Here is a 16,347-nt window from a genome sequence, read left to right as displayed (position 1 = left end):
CGTTTCTTTTGTCTCCTGCGCTGCCGCGGCCTTCGCTGCCGCGTCGGCTCTCGCGTTTCCTGTGGAAATAAAGCTTTTATCGTTAGAGTGCGCTGCGCATTTACAGACTGCAACCTTGTCTGGCAAAAGAATTGCCTCCAAAAGCTTAGAGACTAGTGAGGCGTTCAATATCGGATGTCCATCCGACTTAAAAAAATTCCTGTGCTTCCAAATTGCTCCGAAATCATGTGTAATCCCGAAAGCATAACGCGAGTCTGTGTAAGTCGTCACAAATTTGTCTGCCATTATTTTACACGCTTCTGTCAGTGCAACCAATTCAGCTGCCTGAGCTGAATAAGTTGACGGCAATTTCCCTGATTTTACAACTTCAAATTCAGTGGTCACCGCCAAACCAACCTTATTCAGGCCTGTTTGTGGATCTTTGGATGCCGATTCATCCACAAAGAGGACATTATCACAATTCTCCAAAGGTGTGTCCAACAGGTCTGGACGTGGAGTACACACCTGCTCCAAAACAGAAAGACAACAGTGATGTTCCTCCCCATCATCTTCTGTTGGCAGAAGTGTGGCAGGATTCAAAGTTGTGCATCTTTTCACAGTTATGTTCGGCATATCGAGCAAAATTGTATGGTATCTCAACCATCTGGCTGAAGATAAGTGTGATGTTTTCTGTTCTTGCAAAATCATGGTAACTGCGTGTGGGACCATCAAAGTCAAATCAGAATACCCCACAAATTCTCTTGAAGCCAGCACAGCCAGCTCAGCAGCTGCCACAGCCCTGAGGCAGAGTGGCAGACCTGCTGCAACTGCATCAAGTTTCGTTGAAAAATATGCTACTGGTCTTAGTCTGTCACCATGGGTTTGCAAGAGCACTGAACTCATAAAGCCGTATTTTTCATCTACCATTTGTGTAAATGGTTTGTCAACTGCTGGAAGGCCCAACGCTGGAGCCTGAGCCAGTTGCATTTTCAAAGTTTCAAAAGCTTCCTGTGCTTCTGCTGGCCAATCAATCTTGTCACATGATCTCAGCCCTTTCCCTGCTGTCAGGGCTCTCAAGGGCTTTTCCAACAGTGCATAATTTGGAATAAACGTTCGACAATATGCACACATTCCCAAAAATGACAACAATTGTTTCTTTGTTATTGGTCTTGGTACATCTTTGATCGCTTTAACCCGTTTTTCAGAGAGAGCTTTACTGTTTGGTGTGATCGTGTGACCCAAAAAGTTATTTTCTGCTTCACAAACTGCAGCTTAGCCAGACTGACCTTGTGCCCCTCCCTTTCCAAATGCTTCAGGAGAGACACACTGTCAGCCACACACACAGCCTCATCTCGTGCACAAATCAACAGATCGTATTTGTTTGAAGCGCCCTCGCTGGCGACCCCTGCTGGTCAAAACAGTGGAAGTGTAGCGGAAACTCAAATCAACGGAACACCTTTTACAAACCAATCGCAAAGGTTTTATCAAAAGGTGTAATCAGGTAATGGCAATCCGCGAGCTACCTAATATCGTTTAATATGAGGTGTCTTTCAAGGCATAATATCTTAGTAAACCGTAGGGCTCGTTTTATGAAAGCTTGACTTGAAAGTCAATCAGACCCTTTATCAAATGCGTCATTAAATGTGTACGAATCTATAAAGTGATACGAGATCACATAGAGACCAGATACACAATGGTTCACGAACCGTTGAAATTTAAAACAATTTCGAAACAGCTATGACGCGTAACGAAGCCCAGTTTAATAAAATCACGTGACCTTAGCAGTGATACACTCCGAATGATTTGAGACGAATGATTCACCCTGGTGTCAGAGCTTCACGAAGCACGTCTCATAAGAGGGTTAAACCACCCTCTTCTCTCTCTCTTTCTCTCTCTCGACCCCTTCCTCTTGGTTTCACTTTCAGATTGAAACCCAGATACTTTGGGTTTTTATTTGTGTTTCTTTTATTTTTACTTAAATCTACCCCTATTTTATTTTGTGTATTTACACCTGTTGAGCCTGAATAGTCCTATTCAGTTAAATTGAATTTAATTAAATTGGGAATTTAATTAAATCAATTTGCTTAGTCAAGTTCCCCTCTAGTTACCAGAGCTATGAGAACACACAATGTTTACATAAATTTTTTTATTTTTTTTTATTTTATTTCAATTTAGTTATTTACGTTTGTTTCAGCCTGAATTCTTATATTCAGCTAAAGAAAAAAAGAAGGGCTTAACTAAATTTGAAATTTAATTAAATTACTTGATTTTAAATTACTTGATCGCTTCCCTTTCCTTTTAGTTTTCTTAGAGCTATAAGGACGTTCTAACTTTACCTTTACCTTATTTTAGATCACTAGTCACTATCCTCATCTTCTCTCTCTCTATAGGATTACAATATCTAGCGACTGTTGTTTCCATAGCGAGTTACACAGGTCATTAATATCCTACTTCCTGTCTGTGTTTTACCCATCCTCACTCCTTAGCACCAAGCTAAGTACATGAAGTACGGCTAAACACAAACGCACAGTAGGCCCCAGACAGAACTGGAAACACTTCCCATTGTTTCTTCTTCTTCTTTTGGACCTTGAGATGTCTGATGTGTCCCTGGTAGCTTAGTCTAACAGCAGCATAACCCATAAGTGACTCCTGTTTACCTATGTCTCCTAGCTAAACCTAAATAGGTAAAACACTCCTTTCTTCCTCTTCTTTTCTGGTTTCATCCCATTGTTTTATTTTGGTTTTGCTCTATCTGTTACTCTCGTAGCACAACATGTGAGAAGAACCATCAGCATTTTTGAGTAATAGGTTATGACATGTAAGAGCCCAGTCATCAGTCGATGCTGCTTAAAGCACGTCAACTAAGATACTCAAAACTTTTTTTTTTTTGTGTGTGCTCACCAACAACTCCAATCACCCATCCTTCCGACTTCCTCACTTCTCCTGGGTGCTCGGCGTGGCCTCAACAGAGTCCCAGGCCTTCACCAAACCAGTCATGCGTTCCTGGAGAAAGAGAACGCTCAACCAACTTCCACTTGACACTGCCGGAACCATCAACGACTCCAATTTTCAACAACTTCAAGAATTGTTCCCATTACAAATGCAAGTATTCAATTCAATGAAATGTGAAAATGAAATTCTGATGGTTCTTCTCATAGACCCTCTTCTGGTTTCCAATTTCATCCTATCACTAACCTATTTATGTATTCATGTGTGTATGTTGTTTAGTTTATTTATATTCATATAAATATCTATATTTAGTTAATACAACTTGTACATAATATGTATTTGGTTCTGTTTTGTTTGCAATACAAGTCACTTTACGATCACGGTTTTTGCTACTGGCTCAAAGTACTGTACAGGCGAAGAAATAATTATTCTTCGGTGGCCATGGAAGATACCCTTTATTAGAATAAATTAATAATCAAAATAGTTCGTTGGAAGAACTGATTAATTGATTGTAATATTAATTCAGCCACATCAAGTTAATCCAATTAACTGACCCAAATATTTATAATTAATAATAACAAGATATTATTGATTATTAATATTTCCAAAAAGCTGAGTTCCTTACACTCCGGACAATCCTTTGCCCAGTGTCCATCGCCCTTGCACACTCTGCACTTCGTGCATCTGACAAATTCATGTTCGTTGCTTTCGCACAGTCCACATTTCCACTTTCCATGATACACTTTCTTCTTCTTGTTGGCCCAGTTCTGCCGCGCTGGTGGTGCGCTCGTGCTAGCTTTGATCTGTACAGCAGCCAGCTGCAGCTCTCTCTCCACCTTTACTTTCGCGGCTTTGTCCTTCTTTGTCAGCAGCTGTTCCTCGGCGTGCACAGCATGCGCTAGGGTGGTTGTTAGCTGCCCGTTCTGCCACTCGATGTAACTTGCTCTCACCGCTTGTGCGATTTCAGGTCTCAGTCCATTCAGGAAACGGCTCTGCAAATGGCACTCCCATGTGCCTGGCTGCTCTCCTCTCTCCTCCGGCTCAGGCATGCCGCTGTGTTTCTGAAATGTTTCAAAAAGTCTTGCATAATAGTCACGAACAGACTCTTCTCTCACCTGGCAACAGCTGTTGATTTTTTCTGTGTCCACTCGTGGTGGGAAAGCCTTCTTTATTTCTTCGGCGAGTTTGCCCACTGTTGTTCGATACAGTTCGTTGGCATCATTCATCCACTCTCCGTGCGCTCTTCGTCGTTCGTCTGTCGGCATGTGGCTGCTCACTTTGTGCCAGCTCGTGGCTCCCAGTTTCACGGCTAGCAGCCGTTTCAGTTCTTGTGTGGTGGGGCTGAACTCTTGACAGAAAGTGACTAGTTCGTTTGAAAATCTGTCACCTGCATCGTCCGGGTTTGGCAAATGGGCCATTGCTTCTTTCATGTCTGTCACCGTCCACGGTCTATAGACCATCACCGGTCCATCCGGCCCCGCCACCTCAATCATGGGAGCCGTGATGTTAGCTGTTTCATCTCTGACCTGTGATCTTGTGAAGATTTTCTTCGGCTTGGCTCCGCGTTGCTCGTCCGTGTTCTCTGTGATTTCTTCCTTCTCGCCCTGGGTCACGTGACTGGACGCTTGTCCCTCTGCTTGCACTTGTTGCATCGCCTGCGCCGTTTGCATCGCTAGTTGCTGGAATGCCAACGCCATCTGCGCTGTTTGCTGTTTTTAAGCTACTGCTCGTGCGGCCTCTCTCGCCTCTTGTTCCTCCCGCGCGGCCAGCGCTTCAGCTCTTGCTGCTCGGTCATTTTGCTGCTTGTGCTTGTGCCTCTCTCGCTGCTGCTTGTGCCTCGGGTTGCGGTTCGGCTTGTGCTCGCGGCTGGGTCGGTCTCGATGGAGAACAGTCAAGGTCGGGGTCGAACTTCAGTGCAGTCAATCCGGCTCCTGGGAAGTGTGTTTTGTACTCCGGCGGTGCCGGTCTCACCGCCATTTCATGTGGGGAAACACAAACATACTGTGGGTTAGTCGGTTCTGGTGGTGAAGACACACATACAGGCAGACTTTCACACTTTTCATTTTTCCTTCCTGCTAATTCTTTTTGCAGTTGCCTTCTTTCTCTTTTATCTGCTTCCTCAAGCCAGCAATCGACTGTGTCTTCACATTTTTTGCATACATGTTTAGCACACTTGCAACAACAAGCTAATTGTTTCTCACTACTCTTTTCCACTGAGTCTCTCACCACTTTCAGCCTCGTGCGGCTCAATGTTCCCCCTTCGGGAAAATCATGATGCTTGATTAATTTCTCAATATCTAACATACATTTCTGACCATAATGTTTTCTCATTTGGTAGTACACCGGTGTATCATATTTCATAATCTTGCTCTGAGATTTCCCCATACTGGCCGCATTTCTGTTCTCTGTGGATTTCTCTTCAACGCGCGTTTTCTTGATCTGTTAGGCGTCCCCAACAGACCCGATTTTTTCTTTTAACCCAAATCGGTCGGGTTGCACTATTAGTGCCCTCCTAATTATGGTTCACCAAAAAAATCTTTTCTGGTTCCCCCCAATTAGCCTCAGCACCTAAAAAACAATTTGCTCCGTGGTGGAACAACTGATTTTCAGGTTACCTATCTGTTTGAAATCTCTTGATCTGTTACAGACCTCAATTAATCTCAGATAATTTCCTCTCGTATCTGTTTGAAACCTCTTGATCTATATATAGATCTCAATTAATCTCAGATTACGTACCACAGAAACAGCCCTCAGCCAATATGGTTAAATTTCACTCTTCCCCCCTTTAAACTGAATTTAATTCGCTTACCCAGTTCTGTGCCACCTTGAGTTCTTTTGATTCCAGTGGCCGGATCCGGTCCTAACGGCGGACACGGTCCCTCGTCTCTTAATGTTTTTCTCGAGGTAGGGTTGGAACTTTGTCAGTTCCTAGGTGATCAGCCTCCGTCCGTCCGTCAGTCCCGGAATCACGTCCAAGGATCCCACTATTCTGACACCAAAACTGTTGTGGCTTTTTTTATCATCAAACAAACATCATCACTGAGTAAGAGACACTCTGAGTCCAAATTGATAGTTTATAAAGTATTTATTCTCTTGCAAGAGAGATCTGTCACGGAACACACACTGGAGGCAGAAAATCCAAAAGCAGTAGTTTAATATAAAAGGGCAATCCAAACTCTTAGTCATCCAGGCAGGGGTCAAAAGTCCAATAAGGCAATCCAAAACATAAAATACAACGAGAACCAGAATGATACAAATAACGGAAGTGTGGGGACATAATACAAGGACTCCGTGACACATACTGAAACAGACAGGGTTATATACACAGGGAATCGACAATGATAATGGGGAATTGGCTGAGTGCAATGATCAGTGATAAGAAACAGCTGAGTGCAATGATGAGACAAAGGATCGTGGGAAATGTAGTTCATAAGTGAAGGACACCGTGGGAAAGGAGGACATCTAGTGGACATCAGGGGAACACAAACCCAACACTGTGACATAACCCCCCCTCTACGGAGCGGCTACCAGACGCTCCATGACAACAACAAGAAACACAGAAAACACAACACAATATAATACAAGAGGTTCAGGAGGGAGGTGGAACGGTGGAGGATCAGGGGGAGGGAAGGTGGGCCAGGTCCATGAAGGGAGACAGGAACAAGGAGTGAGGGTTTAATCGGGGACCGGGGCAAAACAAAAAATCTATCGGGCATCCAGGGGTAAACACAAAGTCTATCGGGATGCCAGGGCGAGACGCACAGTTCATCGGGAGGCCAGGGCGAGACGCAAAGTCCATCGGGCGGCCAGGGCGAGACGCAAAGTCCATCGGGCGGCCAGGGCGGCGAAGACCCCTCGGGCGGCCAGGGCGGCGAAGACCCCTCGGGCGGCCAGGGCGGCCCCTCGGGCGGCCAGGTCGGCGAAGACCCCTCGGGCGGCCAGGTCGGCGAAGACCCCTCGGGCGGCCAGGGCGGCGAAGACCCCTCGGGCGGCCAGGGCGGCGAAGACCCCTCGGGCGGCCAGGGCGGCGAAGACCCCTCGGGCGGCCAGGGCGGCGAAGACCCCTCGGGCGGCCAGGGCGGCGAAGACCCCTCGGGCGGCCAGGGCGGCGAAGACCCCTCGGGCGGCCAGGGCGGCGAAGACCCCTCGGGCGGCCAGGGCGGCGAAGACCCCTCGGGCGGCCAGGGCGGCGAAGACCCCTCGGGCGGCCAGGGCGGCGAAGACCCCTCGGGCGGCCAGGGCGGCGAAGACCCCTCGGGCGGCCAGGGCGGCGAAGACCCCTCGGGCGGCCAGGGCGGCGAAGACCCCTCGGGCGGCCAGGGCGGCGAAGACCCCTCGGGCGGCCAGGGCGGCGAAGACCCCTCGGGCGGCCAGGGCGGCGAAGACCCCTCGGGCGGCCAGGGCGGCGAAGACCCCTCGGGCGGCCAGGGCGGCGAAGACCCCTCGGGCGGCCAGGGCGGAGCAGACACCGGCTCAGGAACAGCAGACACCGGCTCAGGAACAGCAGACACCGGCTCAGGAACAGCAGACACCGGCTCAGGAACAGCAGACACCGGCTCAGGAACAGCAGACACCGGCTCAGGAACAGCAGACACCGGCTCAGGAACAGCAGACACCGGCTCAGGAACAGCAGACACCGGCTCAGGAACAGCAGACACCGGCTCAGGAACAGCAGACACCGGCTCAGGAACAGCCACAAGAACTGTAATAGTCACAAAAACAGACACAAACACAGGAACAGACACTGGCTCTGGAACAGACACTGGCTCTGGAACAGACACTGGCTCTGGAACAGACACTGGCTCTGGAACAGACACTGGCTCTGGAACAGACACTGGCTCTGGAACAGACACTGGCTCTGGAACAGACACTGGCTCTGGAACAGACACTGGCTCTGGAACAGACACTGGCTCTGGAACAGACACTGGCTCTGGAACAGACACTGGCTCTGGAACAGACACTGGCTCTGGAACAGACACTGGCTCTGGAACAGACACTGGCTCTGGAACAGACACTGGCTCTGGAACAGACACTGGCTCTGGAACAGACACTGGCTCTGGAACAGACACTGGCTCTGGAACAGACACTGGCTCTGGAACAGACACTGGCTCTGGAACAGACACTGGCTCTGGAACAGACACTGGCTCTGGAACAGACACTGGCTCTGGAACAGACACTGGCTCTGGAACAGGCATTGGCTCAGCCTCCGGCTCTGGAACAGGCATTGGCTCAGCCTCCGGCTCTGGAACAGGCATTGGCTCAGCCTCCGGCTCTGGAACAGGCATTGGCTCAGCCTCCGGCTCTGGAACAGGCATTGGCTCAGCCTCCGGCTCTGGAACAGGCATTGGCTCAGCCTCCGGCTCTGGAACAGGCATTGGCTCAGCCTCCGGCTCTGGAACAGGCATTGGCTCAGCCTCCGGCTCTGGAACAGGCATTGGCTCAGCCTCCGGCTCTGGAACAGGCATTGGCTCAGCCTCCGGCTCTGGAACAGGCACTGGCTCAGCCTCCGGCTCTGGAACAGGCATTGGCTCAGCCTCCGGCTCTGGAACAGGCATAGGCTCTGGAACAGGCATTGGCTCTGCCTCCGGCTCTGGAACAGGCATAGGCTCTGGAACAAGCATTGGCTCTGCCTCCGGATCTGGAACGGGCAATGGCTCTGCCTCCAGCTCTGGAACAGCAGACACTAGCTCCGGCTCTGGAACAGCAGACATGGGCATGTCCAGGATCCGAACCAGACGCTCCAGATAGTCCAGATCCAAGAAGGCAGACGGCACTGGCTCTGCCTCCGGCTCTGGAACGGATACTGGCTCTGCCTCCGGCTCTGGAACAGGCATTGGCTCTGCCTCCGGCTCTGGAACCGGCAATGGCTCTGCCTCCGGCTCTGGAACCGGCAATGGCTCTGCCTCCGGCTCTGGAACCGGCAATGGCTCTGCCTCCGGCTCTGGAATGGGCACTGGCTCTGCCTCCGGCTCTGGAACGGCCATTGACTCTGCCTCCGGCTCCGGCTCTGGAACAGCAGACACTGGTTCCGGCTCTGGAACAGCAGACACGGGCATGTCCAGGATCCGAGCCAGACGCTCCAGATAGTCCCGGCCCAGGAAGGCGGACGGAACGTGAACAGTCTCTCGCTGGGCAGACGTGACGTGAACAGTCTCTCGCTGGGCAGACGTGACGTGAACAGTCTCTCGCTGGGCAGACGTGACGTGAACAGTCTCTCGCTGGGCAGACGTGACGTGAACAGTCTCTCGCTGGGCAGACGTGACGTGAACAGTCTCTCGCTGGGCAGACGTGACGTGAACAGTCTCTCGCTGGGCAGACGTGACGTGAACAGTCTCTCGCTGGGCAGACGTGACGTGAACAGTCTCTCGCTGGGCAGACGTGACGTGAACAGTCTCTCGCTGGGCAGACGGAACGTGAACAGTCTCTCGCTGGGCAGACGGAACGTGAAGATTCTCTGACTGGGCAGACGGGACGTGAACAGTCTCTGACTGGGTAGACGGGACGTGAACAGTCTCTGACTGGGCAGACGGGACGTGAACAGGCTCTCGACCACCTCCTCCACTGCGACCTCCACGGGTTCCACGAAACTTAACTAATCGGGTCCCCTTAAAAAACTCCCTTCTCTCCCGCTCGGTGGCTGGGGAAGAGATATTGAGAAACATACCGCTGGATCTTGTGTGACGGAGTCCTTCTGTCACGGAACACACACTGGAGGCAGAAAATCCAAAAGCAGTAGTTTAATATAAAAGGGCAATCCAAACTCTTAGTCATCCAGGCAGGGGTCAAAAGTCCAATAAGGCAATCCAAAACATAAAATACAACGAGAACCAGAATGATACAAATAACGGAAGTGTGGGGACATAATACAAGGACTCCGTGACACATACTGAAACAGACAGGGTTATATACACAGGGAATCGACAATGATAATGGGGAATTGGCTGAGTGCAATGATCAGTGATAAGAAACAGCTGAGTGCAATGATGAGACAAAGGATCGTGGGAAATGTAGTTCATAAGTGAAGGACACCGTGGGAAAGGAGGACATCTAGTGGACATCAGGGGAACACAAACCCAACACTGTGACAAGATCCTCGTCACCAATACACATTTGTGAGTCAGTGAGGAGAGATAAGGAGAAGCAGTGTCTGTCTTTTTTATATCTCATGTTCTCCAAGGCCTTATTTCCGCCCTCCCATCAGGGAGAGAGGTATACTTTGTCTTTTCTATTCCTCCCTGGCCCTGAGAGGTAAATGCCCCCTTAACCCTTTAGGCTATAAAGTACAAATGCACTCAAGATGACCCCTTGACCATCTGCTTTTCCTTACCTCCACTGACCACCAACCACAGTAAATTATCACACAAGCCCCCCTCTCACTACAAGTGAGAAAACAGATGAGACCATAATTAGGAATCACTGAAAGAAGGGTAATAGATGGAAAATTACATAACAAAACCCTTCTTCCACCTCTTGCATCTTCTTCCTCTAACCTTCCTCCTCCGTCCTCCTCTTTCTACACCCTTCCTCCTCCTCCTCCATCTTCTTCCTCCAACCTTCCTCATCCTACCTCCTCTTACATCACCCTTCTTCCTCCTACCTCTTCTTTCCCCACTCCTCCTCCTACACCATTTTCCCCCACCCCTACTCCTACCTCCTCTTGCATCAGCCCTCCTCCTTCTTTCTATGATTCAAATCTTCCATCTACAAACCCTTCTACAAACCCTTCTTCCCACTGCCAGAACAGTCATGCTGCCCCATCTAAGCCCAAAGATGCAGGTGATTTTTTTTTCACTTCATGCAAAAACTGCACAACATGCATTAAGTTCTATTTAAGCTTGAACAAAGTTATATTCCCAATTTTAGTAAAGTCAATGCATTATTTCTTAGTTTTAATCCAGATTTAGTTCTGACTTTATTTTGACTCAAATTTAAGTAAATATATATCGTGTGTGTGTGTGTTTGTGTGTGTTTTACAGACAATTCCTCCACAATAACTGCAAGGACAGGAGGCAAACAAAGAAAATGGATGTATAAACAAGCAGGTTTTGTGTATTTGCATTTTTAATGAAAACTGAGTAACCAACCCGATCTCATGGCAATTCGTACGAATTTTACGAGGTGGCTAATTCGTACGAATTCATTCGACCTCACTCGTACAAATTCGTACGATTTTTGCTAATTCGTACATATTTTACGACTTACCAAATACGGATGAATTCGTACAAATGACCTACCACTGACCCCGCCCCTAAACCTACCCATTACATGGGTTTAGACAAATCACATGAGTGAGGTCGTACGAATTAGCCACCTTTTAATCACTCGTACGAATTGGTCCTGAGATAGCGTTGGACTAACTACAAAGTAAAACACAAGTTTCTTATTTCAATGTCATTTTTAAAAGGCTTTTTTTTTTTAAGTTGCGAAATATTGTTAAATTCCATAACTAATAATAGACAATAATGTCTATGAAGCTGAATATGTGTATGTAACTGAATATGCATAAACAGGAATAATCCCCTTCAATGTTCAAACTTAGATCTTCTTGATTGTAAAACAGTGTTTAAATGCGTACAGGCGTCATACTATTCCCGTGTGCATGGTTGCTGTTTTAAGTAAATGCTTTTAAATAATGACAAATGAGTTATAAACAAATTTCAACTATTCTATTAATGGAACTTATATTTAAGCCCTTGTTTAAATTCTTGATCGAGATAAACATCCTATGGTGGCTTGATGATAACAATAAAGTTATTATTACAGTTTTTTTCAATCGCTAACAAGCGCTTACCCATACTTCAGATACTTTTTCTAAACTCTTAACACAGACTCACACCTACAAAACACAATTGGCCAAATGGATAATTTTCTTCTCAAATACTCATTTTGTTAAATATATACTAACTCTTCATTTCAAAATAGAACACATCTTTCTCTGCACACACTAACTTTACCAAAGCACTGGAAATCTGACTCAAAATGAAATTATTCTGTCAAAGAATAACACTTGTTTTCACTTCACAAGGTACATGGAGTCAATCAAAGTACACCAGGTTTCAAAATACTAGCTATTGTTGACATTTCAATAACTGCATAGACTTTGGTGTTTCAGTTTTACAGGTATTTGCATGAAAAACATGCAATACAATGTTTTTACACTACATTTCTTGGTTGGGAACTGTATGTCCACATGTACAGTAATGTTCACATTCAAAAGCATTCCAGTAAAAAGCAAATCAGTTTTTTTCACCTCTCACTGCATCTTTCACTGCACCTGCACCTCTCACTGCAACTCTCACTGTATGGCGTTATTTTTTAGTCAAAAGTTATGAGCGTGTAAGACATGCACACGAGCACATTATGTTATTTCACACGCGCAAAAATGAACCTTCAGCTGGCATGATAAAAGTACTCGCGCACAAATTCAACAACCGAGAGGTGTACAGGTAGCTGCGAGCGAGCGCCTGGCATACTCTCATAGGTTAACTCTGCTTGTACAGTGGAATCCTGCTCGCGCGCAGCGGGCTTCTGCTCGCGGAGTGCTGTTTTGCTCGCGCAGTGGATTTCTGCTCGCTCAGCTGATTTCTGCTCCCTCGAGTCTACATGACTTTTGACAATTTGGGGGCGGAAACCAAGGAGGGCACTGACCCTCTTATGATTGGTCACTTTCATCGTAATCGCAACCACAGGGACATCTTTGTACCTTGATGGACAGCTCTCATTACAGGAAGTCAGAGTCAAAGGATCTGACGGAGTTTTTTTTTTTTAGTTTTTTTTAAAAATGAATTTAAACTGTATATAAAATCCTTAAAAACTTTGAAAGGTCCTAAAGCACAAAAAATATATGATACCCTAAAACACTTCCCAACTAAGATAAATGGATGAACAAAGACTGAATTCTCCCCTTATGTCATGTTATATTATAATTCCTTACCGTTTATTTATTAAAATGTTTATTTTGCTTACAAATATCCTTATTTTTGTACTAAGACTACATTTATATTCTTGTTGTATTAAGAGCTGCTCCCTCTGACTATATTGTACTTGTATCATATTCTAAAGAAAAGGAAGTTATGTAGCCATGTTGTCAGTAAATCTTGATATTTCAATAAAAAATAAAAAAAACTCCGTCAGATACTTTGACTCCGTGCTTCCTGTAATGAGAGCTGTCAATCAAAGTACAAAGATGTCCCTGTGGTTGTGATTACGATTAAAGTGACCAATCATAAGAGGGTCAGTGCCCTCCTTGGTTCCGCCCCCAAATTGTCAAAAGTCATGTAGACTCGAGGGAGCAGAAATCAGCTGAGCGAGCAGAAATCCACTGCGCGAGCAAAACAGCACTCCGCGAGCAGAAGCCCGCTGCGCGCGAGCAGGATTCCACTGTACAAGCAGAGTTAACCTATGAGAGTATGCCAGGCGCTCGCTCGCAGCTACCTGTACACCTCTCGGTTGTTGAATTTGTGCGCGAGTACTTTTATCATGCCAGCTGAAGGTTCATTTTTGCGCGTGTGAAATAACATAATGTACTCGTGAGCATGTCTTACACGCTCATAACTTTTGACTAAAAAATAACGCCATATCACTGCACCTGCACCTCTCACTGCATCTCTCACTGCACCTCTCACTGCATCTCTCACTGCACCTCTCACTGCATCTCTCACTGCACCTCTCACTGCACCTCTCACTGCACCTCTGCACCTCTCACTGCACCTCTCACTGCATCTCTCACTGCACGTCTGCACCTCTCACTGCATCTCTCACTGCATCTCTCACTGCATCTCTCACTGCACCTCTCACTGCATATCTCACTGCACGACTATTAACAAACCACACAACCAATTCAACGCAAACTGTGCTTCAGATGGTCTAAGGACACCCAGGTCAGCTGGAACTTTAAACAGATATATTTATGCATTCTATTTATAAAAAATTGCTTACTGAACTGTTAATATATCATGAGTGTAAACATTTCATAATGATATATTATATCCTTTAATATTTTTCTGTTGTAGAATGCCAAGTACATCCCACATTAAAAACATTTCCATATGACAAGATCATAAGGAGGAGGATGTCAAAGGAAGTAAGAATGAACTCATATTTTGTAAATGTTTGTCAGAAGTGTGTGTGTGTGTGTGTGTGTGTGTGTGTGTGTGTGTGTGTGTGTGTGTGTGTGTGTGTGTGTGTGTGTGTGTGTGTGTGTGTGTGTGTGTTAATGTTGCTTATGTTTCTTAAAGGGTGTCGGAGAGGTCAAAGTGAGATGGAAGCCTTGTTCAGGATGGTATGTATCACATAAAGCATGTATAAGAGTGCACTACGATAATTGTATATGATCAGGTTTTTTTTTACTGTTTTGCAGTGGGATGAAATGGACGGACACCTGGGAGCCCTACAATCTTTTCTTCCCAGAATAAAGTTTAGTGTAAAGTTTTTTACCTGTTCTTGGTTAAGTTACTGTGTTTGTTTGTTGTTCTTGTTTTCTTTTCTACTTTTATTGCATGTAACTGTTTCTTTACTGTTTTCTAATAAATCTAACAATCGATTGATTACTTTTCACTTTAAAAATCACTTTTATGGTAATTAATGTTAAATAAATTATCAAACATTGGTACTGTGAGTGTCTTTTTTCCCCCTGGAATTCCATTTTGGAGTAATATTTTTACCTGGGTGTTACAAAGGCTGTACATTATTAAAACTTTACACGATCATCTGGTAACTGTTATTGAATTGTTAAGTGTTTTTTTATTGTAACTTGAATAAGTGAATTTACATATTCTTGTTTTATGTATTTAACATTTTGCCAGCAGTATTTTATAAATTAACGATATATTCGAGACCTTTGTTAACATTGTTTTTACAATACACAATAATATCCTTTAATGTGTGATTCCGGGGAGTCTAACGTAAAAACCTCAGATTGGGCATTGCGGTGATGGGCACAACATATATGGCTGTGATTGGCTACAATGTTCAATGCTGTAAAAACAAAACAAAAAAACACACACATAGTAAGGTAAGGTGCGGGAGTCAATGCCAGCATCTTAGGAAACAACCCAAACGGATGGCCAGTCCATTGCATGGCAACACAGACAGACAAATAAACATTAACATTCTCATCTACATGGACAATTAAGTGTCTCCAGTGTCAAATATATTACCTAAATGTATTTTCCGCGGTGTTATCGCAAATTTACATTCCAGCAGCTTTATCTTGTTCTGATTTCAACCTTGCCACCTCTTACTCAATGGATCATTTCTTTTTAAATCTGGGTTTTCACTGCATTTGGACCTGTTGAGGTCTTAAAGCCATAGGCTAGTATGGCTTTCAAAACGAATCCTGTTACAAAGTTTTGCTGTTATTATTACGTCAATAATACATTAAGTTAACAATGGGGTGTTGCAATGTTGAGATAAATTACTCATTTACAGAGATCCTAACCCTAAGCATGACTATACACTTCAATGAACTACAAATAGCAGCGCCATGTTTTCCTGCTGCATCAATTGAATGACTGAGGTGCATGGGTAATGTAGTTTAAAACGTTTAGTAACTAAATGAAATAAATAGTATATTTAATGAACAAAGGCATGCCTAAATATGTTCATTGTGCAAACCTCAATGACATATTTTAGCCCAAAATTTGTTATTTTATAATAATAATAATAATAATAATAATAATACATTTTATTTATAACGCACTTTACATCAATTCAATGACCTGGTGGAGCAGTGCCATGGAGGCACTGATGGGACAGAAGGGAAACTTTGAATTCAATCCTGTACTGGATAGGAAGCCAATGGAGCAATTTAAGGATGGGTGTAATATGGTGGTACTTCCGCACGCCCATCAGGATCCTAGCCGCACAGTTCTGGATGTACTGCAGCTGCTTGATATTCTTGCTTGGGATCCCGATATGGAGTGCATTGCAATAGTCCAGCCTGGAGGAAACAAAGGCATGGACAAGTTTTTCGGCATTGGGGAAAGTGAGCATTGGACAGAGTTTTGCAATGTGCCTGAGATGAAAGAAAGAGGTTTTACAAAGATGTTTAATATGGGCCTCATAGGTCCAGTGAGGGTCCATTCTAACACCAAGGTTTGTGACTGAGGGTGAGAGTTGGATATCATGACCAGAGAAGGTGATGCAGGTGATGGTGGATGACCGGGTCTGGTGCCGAGTGCCAACAAGAATGGCTTCTGTTTTTAAGCTGTTGAGTTGCAGAAAGTTAGCCGCCATCCACGTCTTTACCTCCTCCAGGCAGGTTGAATCCAGACAGGGGCTACATACTCAGTTCTGTCCGTGAGATATGATATAAACCAGGCCAGCGCAGTATCAGAGAGTCCAATGGAGGAGTGGAGGCGGTGTAAAAGAATATGGTGGTCCACGCTGTCAAATCCTGCGGTGAGATCGAGAAGGATG

At 45.6% G+C, this 16,347-nt stretch overlaps 1 protein-coding gene across 1 annotated transcript; it reads left to right on the top strand.

Moving 5' to 3' along the window:
- The first annotated feature begins 4,808 nt into the window (after positions 1–4,808).
- On the top strand, positions 4,809–14,352 carry LOC143738138 (uncharacterized). Its single transcript, XM_077230455.1, has 6 exons — positions 4,809–4,866; positions 10,339–10,704; positions 10,905–10,970; positions 13,941–14,011; positions 14,166–14,209; positions 14,288–14,352. Exons 1-6 carry the CDS (start codon positions 4,809–4,811, stop codon positions 14,340–14,342), a joined length of 660 nt encoding a protein of 219 aa, XP_077086570.1. The 3' UTR covers positions 14,343–14,352.
- Positions 14,353–16,347: the final 1,995 nt, after the last annotated feature.

This window comes from Siphateles boraxobius, unplaced genomic scaffold (assembly GCF_051911475.1).
Source record: "Siphateles boraxobius isolate OS27281-9 unplaced genomic scaffold, OSU_SipBor_1 1, whole genome shotgun sequence".
NCBI lineage: Eukaryota > Metazoa > Chordata > Actinopteri > Cypriniformes > Leuciscidae > Siphateles > Siphateles boraxobius.
This window is presented reverse-complemented; position numbering and strand designations above follow the sequence as displayed.

Excerpts from the sequence above, each read along its gene's own strand:
- LOC143738138 (XM_077230455.1), top strand. The coding sequence starts at position 4,809 with ATGGAGAACAGTCAAGGTCGGGGTCGAACTTCAGTGCAGTCAATCCGG. Across the intron at positions 4,867-10,338 it reads GTCAATCCGGCTCCTGGGAA|GAATCACTGAAAGAAGGGTA; the intron begins GTGTGTTTTGTA and ends GACCATAATTAG. Across the intron at positions 10,705-10,904 it reads ATCTAAGCCCAAAGATGCAG|ACAATTCCTCCACAATAACT; the intron begins GTGATTTTTTTT and ends TGTGTTTTACAG.